The 13,182-nt window shown below is 39.0% G+C and overlaps 1 protein-coding gene across 1 annotated transcript in view; it reads right to left on the bottom strand.

Moving 5' to 3' along the window:
• Positions 1–13,182, bottom strand: part of SMARCA1 (SWI/SNF related, matrix associated, actin dependent regulator of chromatin, subfamily a, member 1) — an 81,974-nt gene that overhangs the window by 53,972 nt on the left and 14,820 nt on the right. Inside the window, 5 exon segments of the mRNA XM_006082129.3 lie at positions 2,191–2,312; positions 3,239–3,465; positions 6,222–6,331; positions 10,570–10,638; positions 11,805–11,936. Coding sequence (XP_006082191.1) covers positions 2,191–2,312; positions 3,239–3,465; positions 6,222–6,331; positions 10,570–10,638; positions 11,805–11,936 — 660 coding nt within the window.

Below are 13,182 nucleotides of genomic sequence, written 5' to 3'. Positions count from 1 at the left end.
TAGCATGTAGAGAGGGCAGTATAGAAAGCAGCATGGTGTAGTGAGAGGCAATTTGGTGTAGAGGAAATAGCAAAAACCTGGGCGTGAATCATAACTCTACCATTTATTACATATGTGGATCTGAGCAAGCATTTAACCTCTCTGAGACACAGTTTCAAGTACAGAAAATTTTACCAATACTTTATTGGGCTGCTGGAAGAATTCAATTGGAACTATAAGTTGCCTAGCTTATAGTAGTAGTTGCTTGACAAATGTTAGTCCCTTTCCCTATAAAAGTGACGATGCCAATTAAGTGTAAGTTACAGGAACTGAGTCTGAGGATGACCAAAGACTTAGCTGAATTTAACTGTATCAATGGAGAAAGGGCCAATCTGTAAGCTGTTGAGAAAGAATTCTTTATTATCAGCTGAGAAATGATTAAATAAGGAATCAAATATGGTCTTCCCCTTCTTATTGGGAAAATAATAAAAAAATTATTGAAATGATTGTGTGGACAACATAATGGAAAAGCAGGGCATTTCCAAAAAATAAAAAATGATCAGTTCTGACTTTGCTGTATCTAAAGTCAATACATGCAATTTAAAGCCTCTGGAGGGACAACAGTATTTGAAATGTTAAGAAAACAGAAGAATTTGGGGCATAATTTGGTAACATCTACTATGTTTATGAGGAGGGAGATCAGCTAGAAATGCATATTGGCTAGTTGAAGTCAAAAAGCATCTACCCTTCGGCCTTAATATCATATTTATTCCAGGAAGAAGGGTCATCATGAATGGTACTATATGGTCTACAGTTAGGGTGAATTTGGAGAAACCCATTCTCAAGAATAAATCAGCAAAAGCCCAATAAACCTTCAAGTTACCATTTTAGAAAGAGTAAAATACTATAGAGCAGGGGACAGTGTAAGCTTTCAAATGTTCCACTATTGTAAATGTTACTGCAAGTGTTTCCCCAAAGTGGGCAGCAGGTAAACCCTTAATATGAAAAGGACCTGTATACCTATCCTATGCTCCAGCCAGGCTTCAATGCAACGTACAAGGGACAGAGGGCCCGCCACAGCTATGGAGGGAGAAGGCCATGTGCTGAGTCTTTGTGACCTGAGAAGGGGCCCCAAAGTTGAGAGGTAAAAAGGATTGTGTGCAATTTCATGACATGCGCTATAAACTGCACCACACAATTTAAAAACTGCATTCATACCTATTATATCCAATGGTCCTCACAACGTTGTCAGATAAAAGAAGCCTAGGTATTAATATTACCCTTATAATACAGTTAAAGATACTGAGGCTCAGAGAATTAAATGGCTTGCACACACTACAAAGTGGTGGAGTTGGTGCTAAAATTCAGGTCTTCTGAAACCAAGTTCAATGCATTTTCCACTATACCATGAAATCACGATCTTTGCCCAGAGCATGAGTACAGACTTAAAACAGAGGCCAAAGACAGAGTCCTGAAGGATCACAGAAAAGAGAAGATAAATTAGCAAAGCCCTCCCCAAAAAGTGCTTTAAAAGGTTTAAAATACATTAGACCCATGACATTCGTGAGGAATAATCTAAGACCTAGAAGAATTTCCAAATATGAGAAAAATACTAGGTGCTAAGTAGGCTTCCTCACTAACTAAATGACTATTTTCTGCACACCAAACTTTTAGTATTCCAAGATCCAAATGTATGATCAGCACCTATACCTATGTTATCCCATTTCACTTTTACAAAATCTCTGTAAGATTGAGATTATTCCCTTTACAAATTACTACTATGTTTCTTGAGTCTTTAGGGTTGGTCATAAAGTGGAAAAATCTCAATGTTAAACTCCACGAATGGTGAGGGTCTACTGTAGGAGGCAAATCAATAAAAGAAAATGACATAAAATCAGAGGTCAAAGAATTAGCTGAGAAACAGTTAGTAATCAAAAGGTCAGAGATAGCAGTGGTTAGAGGAGGTAAAGATGCAATAGTGTAATATCCTTTAGATAAGTGAAAATGTCTTTGAAGACCTTGAAAAGAATGATTGGTAAAGAATCAGTATAATGGAAGCCAAACTGGAAATCTCAGAGAGAGAGGAGTGGCAGTGAGAAATTCAATGCATCTAGTTACAAAAAAGGTCAAAGTTCAAAACTCCTTAATGATGAAAACATGGCTTAATTTAACTCTAAATTTTGATGTCTTTATTTAATTTCTCATCCTTACCTCTCTTTCTTCATGTGGGGTTTGTCCATCCAATCGACAATACTCATAACCACGCCACATACAATAATCCTCCAAAATGTCCAGCAAGCGAATCATCTGGCTAAAAATGAGAACCCTTGAACCTAAAACATTTTACCAAAAAAAGCAAGTTATTCAGTTTGTGTAAAACTAACCTGAAAGTTACAAAAATAACAGTAAGCATCATATGAAATATAAATATGTAGCACATGAACATTCCACTAAACACACACACTTATACACATACACACCTTCAAGGCATGCTATACATTTGTTGAGGTGATCTACTAGTAAAATCTGACTTTACTCTGTCCTGAGGCTGAGCAATGGGTCCACACAATCTTTTACTGGAATACTGCAAGAATCTTCTAACCTCTTCCCTCTAGTCTGTTTTTCTTAGTAGATTCCCCCAGACTGCTTCCAAGGTTCTCTTCCAAAAATACAAGTCTGATTGTATCACTTACCACAGCCAAGTCTTCTCTGAACTGCCCTGCAACCCACCCTGCCTTCAAATAAGCACAAATTCCTTAAAGCATGTTTTAAAAGGCCTTTTGTAACATGGCCCCATCCATCTTCCCAGATTCATTACTGCCACTCTACCCCAAATACCATTAGCTCCACATTCCCTTCTTTCACACCTGTCTTCATTACTCTGGAAAACCCTTCCCCTCCTTTTCCAGTGGGTTACTTCTATACATTTTCCAGGGCGCACCTCAAATGCCATCTCTGTGACCACTTCCCCAACTCCCAGTTTCTCAACAAATCACAGCACTTATCACAATGAACTCCAACTATTACTCCTCACCACACTGTGAGCTTCTCCAAGGCAAAGAGTATTTTGTGTGCCTATGCATCTTTTTATACCCAGCCTATAGGACAATTCCTGGCAAATATTAAGTACTCAACAATGTTTCCTGACCGAATGAATGAATGAATGAATGAATGAATAATGAGTGATTCTGCAAAATGTTATTCATATACAAGTCATTAATATTGTTATTTCATATTAATAGAAAGACTTGTAACTCACCCTGTTCTTTGAGTTTGGCCAACAGTTTATCAAGAACTACCATTTTACCACTGTTGTTGACAATGTGCTCATCAGTAGTATAAGGTGGACCAGGTTCAGCACCATCAAACAGGTAAGGATGATTGCAACACTTTCGTAGCTGCATCAGAATGTTTAAGAGTCGCATCTTGTCCATCTTGCCAGCAGAGTTCAAAACATCAATATCTTTCATCAGGATTTTTGTATACCTAAAATTTTTAAATATAATTAATCACTGATTATTAGAAAGGTTTAATGCCATCAAAAACATCACTTGGGAGAACAATTTAGACTCCTATTTAAAGACTAGAGGGGGCCTGTGCCCTCTCGCAGTCTGGGACCCCTCAGGGGATGACCACCTACTGGCTTAGGCCCGCTCCCCAGGGGATTGGGCCTAAGCTGGCAGTCAGACATCACTCTGGCAGCCTGGGAGCCCTCGGGGGCTGTCCACTAGCCAGCGGGGAGCAGGCCTAAGCTGCAGTCAGACATCCTTAGCGCTGCTGAGGAGGCAGGAGAGGCTCCCACCACCACCGCTGTTCTGGCAGCCATCAGCCTGGCTTGTGACTGGGCAGAGCTCCCCCTGTGGGAGTGCACTGACCACCAGGGGGCAGCTCCTGCATTGAGCGTCTGCCCCCTGGTGGTCAGTGTGTGTCATAGTGACCAGTCATTCCCAGTCATTCTGCTGTTAGGGTCAATTTGCATATTACCCTTTTATTATATAGGATAGAGGCCTGGTGCATGGGTGGGGGCCGGCTGGTTTGCCCTGAAGGGTGTCCCAGATTAGGGTGGGGGTCCCGCTGGGGTGCCTGGCCAGCCTGGGTGAGGGGCTGAGGGCCGTTTTCAGGCTGGCCACCCCCTTCAGGGTGGGGGGTCCTGCTGAGGTGCCTGGCCAGTCTGGGTGAGGGGCTGATGGCTGTTTGCAGGCTGGCCAAGGCCCCCAGTGGGGACCTTCACCCCATGAGGTTGTGGCCAGCCTGAGTGAGGGACTGATGGCTGTTTTCAGGCTGGCCACAGCCCCTTCAGGGTGGGGGTCCCCACTGGGGTGCCTGGCCAGCCTGGGTGAGGGGCTGAGGGCCGTTTTCAGGCTGGCCACACCACCTTCAGGGTGGGGGGTCCTGCTGGGGTGCCTGGCCAGTCTGGGTGAGGGGCTGATGGCTTTTTGCAGGCTGGCCAAACCCCCAGCGGGGACCCTCACCCCATGAGGGTGTGGCCATCCTGGGTGAGGGGCTGATGGCTGTTTGCAGGTTGGTCAAGGCCCCTAGCCACCCAAGCTCCCAGTGGAGGCTGGCTGGAAGCAGGTATCTGGGATTTATTTGTCTTCTATAATTGAAACTTGGTTGCCTTGAGCAGAGGCCACAGCCCGCAGGTGGGAAGCTTGGCTTCCTCCATTGCCGGGGCAACCAAGCCTCCTGCTTGCTCCAGCTCCGTGGCTGCCGGCCACCATCTTGGGTGGGTTAATTTGCATATAGTCACTCTGATTGGCTGGTGGGCGTGGCTTGGGGTGTAGCGAAGGTGCGGTCAATTTGCATGTTTCTCTTTTATTAGATTAGATAAATAAGATTTGAGTCTGGCTGGAGTGCCTCAGTGGTTGAGCATCGATCCATGAACCAGGAGGTCACAGTTCAATTCCCAGCACATGACTGGGTTTCAAACTCAGTCCCCAGCAGGAGGCATACAAGAGGCAGCCAATCAATGACTCTCTCTCATCATTGATGTTTCTATTTCTCTCTCCCTCTCCCTTCCTCCCTAAAATCAATAAAAAAAAATACATTTAAAAAAAGATAAAGATTTGATAGTAAATCTGATCAGCAAAACCAAGAAAGTAATAAAGGCTGAAACATTTTAACTTCTCTGTTGCCTATTAATCTATTCCTCTGCTTTTTCCATTACTAGAAATTACAATCAGCTGATAACTATTCAAATAACTATATCTGATAATTTTTCAATACACAATCATTATTTCTTATATTTCTCTACCCAGGTCATTTTTTTTCTGATCCTATAAACATTTTTCATTTTCTTTTCTAGACCTTCATGCAGGCAAAAATAGACCAATGTATTCACCTGAACGGTAAGAATATTTAATTATAATAAGAGCCAACCTGCACTGAATGCAAGTGCCAAATAGCATGTCACGGGCTTTATATGAATCATCTTGTTAAATCTTCATAAAAACCCTGAAATTTGTACTAGTATCACCCCCATTTTACAGACAGAAATTCAAGCAGCTAAGAGAAGTGAAACAACTTACTCAGAGCTACAGGAAGGAATAAAGCCAGAGTTTGATCTTATGTCTGAGTCCAGAAAAATATATTCTTCACAACTACCTTAAACTAGTTTCAATAACAGAGAAGTCATTATATGTCATAAATGATCTAATTTTATTTATATAAGCATCATATTGTTTCTCTTAGCAGCATTATTACACTATTAACATGTCTAATTTATGATTCCTTGTGACTCCTCTTTTGTCAATTTCCTGCTTTGTTTGTATTTATAAAACCATTTGAGCTTCTATTTTTATAATATACATAACCACTGACATTTTCACCCATCTCATTATTACTGATTGTTATTATAGTTATTTCTATTTCCCCTGATGGAAAAAATAGCAAATGTGTCCGTGACATTATCCTCTTTAACCCTGATATCATCTTGATAAGCTAAGTATTATTATCCCCAATTTAAAGAAGGGCAACTGAGGTGACATAACTTGCCCAAGCTAAATAGCTCTTAAGAGGAAAAGCTCAGGATTCAAACACAAGTTTATAGACTCCAAAGCCAACGCTCTTTCCCAAAGGCTAAATGAAATACTCACCAATTTTCCATTGAAATATGTGAACTACTTAACTTGCCATTGAAACATACAATGTAATTTTTGAACTAAAGGCGTAACTGAACCACTTCAAAGCTAATTTTTAATAACTCCTTATACATTAATTCTAATAAAAATAAAATAGCTCACCATTCTCGTTGCATTTTACTCAGTCCCAAGTAAATCTTTATTTCCTTTTTAGGAGGCAGGCTCTTCTCTACATCAGTTTTTATACGACGTAACAAAAATGGTTTTAAAACCTAAAAAGTTACAGTTTTTATAAAAGTTTATCAGAAATTTCATATATAAACCCAAATTACACATGCATAATATGATGGCACAAAATACAACAAAAATTAAGACTAGATTATTGAATAAGTAAAAAAGAGCCTTTAAAAATCTGTCATATAAGATTTTTAAACCTTAGAAGAAATCAATTTGGAGTCTCTAAAAGTGAAATAAAAATTCAGGCAACTCCAAAATGGTTAAATATATGAATGAGGAGAAAATGGTCCAATGTTAAGGAAGATATAAATGAACAGAGAAAAAAAGATGAAATAATGAGTGTATGCTTGCAAGGCAGATTCTATCACAAGGAAATAATAGTGCTACCATCTATAGAGTACCTGCAATGTGTCAGACACTGCACCACGAACTTCACACTAGTATTGAATCTTTACAATATATCTTTTAGGGAAATGTGATTATTTTAATTTTTAAAATATCACCAAAGTTACTTGGCTAGTAAGTGGTAGAAGCAGAATTCAAACCCAGATCAAGTTAATTCTACAATCAGTTCAGTCCCTGGTTAGCTGTCATAAGCTGGTCAAGTTCCTTAACTCTTCCAAGCCTGTTTCCTCATCCATTCATCCAAATATATATTTTTTATTTACATATATATAAAATATTTATATATATATATATATAATATACACACACACATATATATACATATATATATATATATATATACACACACACACACACACTATATATATATATGGCAAGCATTTTTAAAAGGGGATAATGATACCTATTTCTAAGGTGATGTGACAATTTGTGGTAGTACATGTGTAAAACTTAACCACAGCAGACATTACTAAACTATCACTATTATTATTAGAGATCAATGGGAGATAAGGAAAAGGGAGAAGTAAAAGCAGATTTCTGGTTTTTTATTTGGGCCTCTTAAATTTGTCTAAGGGATATTCTTTTTTTAAATTTATCTTTATTGTTGAAAGTATTACAGATGTCCCCTTTTTTCCCCATTGACCACCTCTACCCCCCTCAGGCCTTTCACCACCCTATTGTCTATGTCCATGGGTTATGCATATATGCATACAAATTTGTTGGTTAATCTCTCCCCACCTACCCCTGCCTTCCCTCTGAGATTAATCAATCTGTTCCATGCTTCGATATCTCTGGATTTATTTTGTTCATCAGTTTATTTTGTTTATTAGATTCCACATGAGTGAAATCATGTGGGGGATTCTTAAGAGTTTAAACTGCCTGTAAGATATTTATGCAGAAGACTTAGAAGGCAATGGGATATGTAAGTCTAGAGCTTAGGACAGAGATATGGAGAGATAAAATTGGGAGTTATAGGTGATAGCTGAAACTATAGGAATGGATCCCCAGGGAGAACATGTATGCATAACCCATGGATGCAGACAATAGTGTGGTGAAGGCCTGGGGGGGGGTGTGGGATAGAGGGAGTCATGGGGAAAAAGGGGGGCATCTGTAATACTTTCAACAATAATGAAAAAAAAAAAGAAAGTCAAATACAAAGCCCTACAAAACACTAAATTTTGGGGAATAGACAGAGAAAGAAAAGCCCATAAAGGGGACTGAGAGGAGCAGACAAAGAGGTAAAAGAAGAGAAAATCCATCCTGTACCCTAGAAATCAAGCAGGTAAGAGTTTCAAGCAGGAACAATGGCTAGCTGTGCAAATAGTACAGAGAAGCCAAGATACTGACCAAAAGGTATACCCTAAATAGAGCAACTTAAAAAAAAAATCATTGAAGACTTGTGAGATAAATTTCAATTGTATGGAATGGATAGAATCCAGTGGTCAGTGGATCCAGGAGTGAATAAGGCCCACTAGAGACAGAATACCCTGTCCCTAGATCTGACCAAGTCTGACATCTGAGGCCCAACTGTACTACGACTTGTATGACAAGATTCTTAGAAGATTTGTCTTCTATTCCTCTTCTGCATTCTTACAATAAATGCCCCATTACTTAAGGTAACTTGTTCTGTTTTACTCTGAACAAATATTTATAGCATGATGACTGTTGGGGATTCAAGTCAATGAATGTTTAATGAGCAGTTACTATGGATCAGGCACACAGGGCATAATGTGGTGGAAAACAGACAGGGTTTTGGCCACATGAAGCTTATACATGGGGAGAAGGGGGGTGAACAATACGTTTTTGTTTTTATTTTTTAATTTGTAAAGAAGGCTTGAGATTCTCAGTAAAAACAACAGACCAAAAAAAATAGCAAACATGCATCTGCATCCACTTCCACACAAAACTCCAATAAGACAATTTTTTACAAAATTTTAGAATTGTACATAAAAATAAGAGTGAAGCCCTAGCCTATTTGGCTGAGTGGATAGAGCGTAGGCCTGAGGACAAAAGGGTCCCAGGTTTGATTCCAGTCAAGGGCACATGCCCAGATTGCTGGCTCGATCCCCAGTAGGGGGCGTGCAGGAGGAAGAGATTCAATGATTCTCTCTCATCATTGATGTTTCTATCTCTCCCTCTCCTTTCTTCTCTAAAATCAAGAGTGAATAGGAGCCCTGGCTGGTTTGGCTCAATGAATAGAGCATCAGCCTGCAGACTGAAGGGTCCCAGGTTCAATTCCAGTCAAGGGCACATGCCTGGGTTGTGGGCTTGATCCCCAGTGGGGGACGTGCAGGAGGCAGCCAATTGATGGCTCTCATCATTGATGTTTCTATCTCTCTTCCCCTCTCCCTTCCTCTCTGAAATCAATAAAGATATATTTTTTAAAAAGAAACGTTTTAATAAAAGTTCTGTAACTTAATTTTAAAAGAGTGAATAAGACATTAGGTAGCAGGGATGGAGAGGATAAACAACTCTTTCAAGAAGCTTAGCTATCAAGAGTGGGGGGAAAAACCTAATCACTGAGAGGGACACAATGTTGAGGGCGTATTGTTTTGTGTGTGTGAGAGTGGTTAGCATGGTGTAGATTTGGATTTAATAAAGGAGATAACCTGAGAATGTTAAGGGAAACAAGCCAATATGGAGGGAGAGGTAGAAAATTCAGTCAGTAAAAAAGGATACATGATGGGGAAAATTCCATAGGAAACAGGAAGAAATGAGATCCATGGTTCACATAGGAAGAATTAGGCACTGCCCAGAGAAACAACATCTGTTCCACTCAGACAGAAGGTAACACACATCAGATACCCTTGGAAGATGGATATCCTTGAAGGAGTTCCTACCCTAATAACTTCTATTTTCTCTTTGAGAAAGGAATATTGTTACTTGCTGCGAAAGGAGGGGGGCACGGAATACCTGGGATAAAAGTCTTGGGGAGGTTAGGGGAGGTGTGAAATGACTGTTATAGAAAATGGGAAAGATAAATGCTGTACAAGGCCATGGTGAAGAATCACTAGCCTCCTCAAATTCCAGCTTACGTTAGGGAACATGAAATCGTGGTTCCAGGCTGTACAGTTGTATAATCTTCTTATCGGTATCAAGCAGCCCCAGTACAGAGTGGGTCACTCTGCTAATAAGTGGTAGAAGCAGAATTTACACCCCAAGACAGACACACAGTTACATTATTCCAGTTTAGGGCTTTCAGGTCACAAATGAAAGATCAAGAGAGCAAGGGAGTTTGGGAGTATCCACAAAAGAGTGGTCCAAACGGGCTCATCGCTGGGTACAGAAAAAAAGTAACCACAGAAATAGGCTGATGGATGGAGAGAAAAAGCAGGAGTCCAGGACTGGAGGTCTCTGTAAGGTAACAAAATAAGTAGAAAAGGAGTTACATGAGTGAAAGTATTAGAAGGATATGAGAAGTTATCAAAGAACGTAAAATTGGTGTTCAATAAATATGAGGGAGTCACCTGGTGATGAGCAGATGATGAGAAGAAAATGGGTAGCAACATGAGCCTCAAAGGAAGAATTCTGTACATAAGTGGAGAAGCAGTGGCTTAGAACTGGCATTGGCGAACTAGAATACTGATGTGCTCTTGAGGACCTGTGGAGCGTGTAGAGTGAACAGTCTCTACTGGAGAGGACCACATTATCCATTGGGGAGAGCAGAAGCAAAAAAACTATTCCATAGAGAGGCTGAGGAAACAGTAAAGTTTGTTTCCCAAAGAGGCTGTCAGGAAGGTTGAGAGGAAGAAGTGGTGAGACTGAGTCAAGAGGCAAACCCACAGTCCAAACAGATTCTATAGCAGTTTGTTTCTTGGCTTGCTAATCTCTCTTTAATTACTAAATTTTCTTATCTGCTATTACTCACTGCGTGAAGTCTTTCCACAAGTTTTTGATCACCAAGACAATTTTTAGTGTCAAACCAAGAATCAAAGTCCTGTGGAGGGAAGAAAATTCTGCAATAAGTGCACAGGTTTGGGTTTTTTTTTTAAATGCAAACTCAATATTCTATAAATTCTTATACAATTGATATAGCAATAATTCATTTTAAAAGCACTATCAGCCCTAGGTGGATTGGCTCAGTGAATAGATAGAGCATCAGCCTGCGGACTGGAGGGTACCAGATTCGATTCCTGTCAAGGACACATGCCTGGGTTGCAGGCTCCATCCCCAGTATGGGGTGTGCAGGAGGCAGCGGATCAATGATTGTCTCTCATCACTGATATTTCTATCTCTCTCTTTCTCTCCCTTCCTCTCTTTAAATATATATTTAAAGCACTTTCAAAATATGTAAACTGTGATGGCCAATATTATTTACATCTGAAAATAGAAAAAAGCTGGAGCAGCTAACAAAATTTGAACTCCATTATACAGGAACTCAAACAGCAGTTTGTCCTTAAAACAATGTTATAAGGCTTCCCATACCAAAACAGCATTTTATCCAGTAGGAGTATGAATATAGAATCGAAGACATATAATGATAATGAAAATGAAAATCCAACAATAAAAACCAAACAAAAGCAAAATAAGGTATACAAACCAATACATAGCTAAACTTGGTACTTTTTGTTATCAATTAATATCAGTAATGAGGAAAATCAAGCTCAAAAGTCCTTAAATCATTCTATTCATAACCTTGTGTTAATGATAAAAGCAATATAAATCATACATTTACAAAATGCATTTTCTAATCGCATATTATGAGCTCCTTAGTAATCACCAAATGTTAACGCCTACAATAAGCAAAGATCATTTTAAAGACTCCACCTGCCAAATCACTCCGTAGAAAGCCTTCCCAATTCGATTAAAAGAAAACTGTGAATGCACTACTCTGAACTCAGCCTATCTCAAATCATAAGTTGTGGCAACAATGTGATATAGGCAAAGTTTAACAGCCAGGATAATCTCAAAGAAAAAAAAAACTATTTCTCTAAATATCCCCATTTGAAAAATTTGTACTTACGAGCTCTTTTCTGAGAAAACCGAAACACACAGATAAAGAATTATAAAGAAAAAAAGAATCATAAATTTCAATCTATGCTTTAAAAACATATGCCTGCGAACATAAGAAAAATATATTTGAAACATATGACTTAAACTTACCTCTGCAGAATTAAAGGCATCAGGCAATAAAAAGTTGAGTAAGGCCCAGAGTTCATGCAGGTTATTCTGCAAAGGTGTTCCAGTTAGGAGCAAGCGGTTAGTTGACTTGAATTCACGAACAATCTCTGAAAGCTAGAGAAATAATAGTTATGTTAACATTGTTTTATTTATTAGAATACTCAACATTCAGTCCTTTATCCAACCAATACAGTTTTTGAATACAATAAAACTTAGCCCTATCTGTTTTGGCTCAGTAGATAGAGCATCGGCCTGGGGACTGAAGGGTCCCGGGTTCGATTCTGGTCAAGGGCACATGCCCGGGTTGTGGGCTCAATCCCAGTAGGGGGCCTGCAGGGGGGCAGCCAATCAATGATTCTCTCTCATCACTGATGTTTCTATCTCTCTCTCCCTCTCCCTTCCTCTCTGAAATCACTAAAAATATATTTTTAAAATAATAATAAAAAAATAAATCTTAAAAAGGAATTTTCTATGGAAAACATCCTAGTTCAGGTAACATTGCCTCAGTAAAGCAAAACTGAATAAAATATTCTATGCATTTCTACACTTACAAGAATGCAGATTACAGTCATACCTGAGACCCTTCCCCCACTTCAAAAAAATTATTGTCTCCATTTTGGGATCACAGAAACAGTTAGAACTCTGTGGAATTCAAGCCAGTCACTTTACACAATATCTTCCTCACCCTGTCAATTATGTCATCTACATGCCTAGCCAAGTTCTAACTTGACTTGGTTGCAACTTTTAAGCAGCAGAGTTGAGCCCAATTTCCCTGTTACCTTACATTGACTTTCAAAATATATGGCCACACAAATGAAAGCACAAAAAGTATAAAAGAACAGTAATCTTATCAATAAAAAGACACATCTTTAGAATACTCTCAAATAAACAATTATTCCCTAACATGCATCCTTTTATCTAGTGTTAGTTCCAATTTGAAAGGAGTATGATCCACCTAGTGGTTTTGCTCCACTTCTGTCCCGGTTTCTCTCAAAGTAGTCCAGTGATCCAAAGAGAGGTTCATCATAATAACTGATGCTTTTCCTACTGCTGGTGGACTTGAATGGCAAGAAATATAATATTTTTTATGTTAACACCACACTCTAATTCACACAAGTCAGATAATTCCAAGAAATGACTTTTCTAATAAAGATGAATATACATACTAGTAAGATAGCTTCTCAATAAAAATAAATCAACACACATGACATTTGCACACCAAATATTAACAAAATATCAAAATTATCAGAACAGAGTTAGGCTGCAACAGATATAGCAAATGAACACCCAATTTTCATTACATTAAAAACTGTGCTCAATTTTTCATGTGTTTTGTATTCAATAATTTAAACTCTAAAAT

This window comes from Myotis lucifugus, unplaced genomic scaffold, assembly GCF_000147115.1.
Source record: "Myotis lucifugus unplaced genomic scaffold, Myoluc2.0 scaffold_2, whole genome shotgun sequence".
Classification (NCBI taxonomy): domain Eukaryota; kingdom Metazoa; phylum Chordata; class Mammalia; order Chiroptera; family Vespertilionidae; genus Myotis; species Myotis lucifugus.
This window is presented reverse-complemented; position numbering and strand designations above follow the sequence as displayed.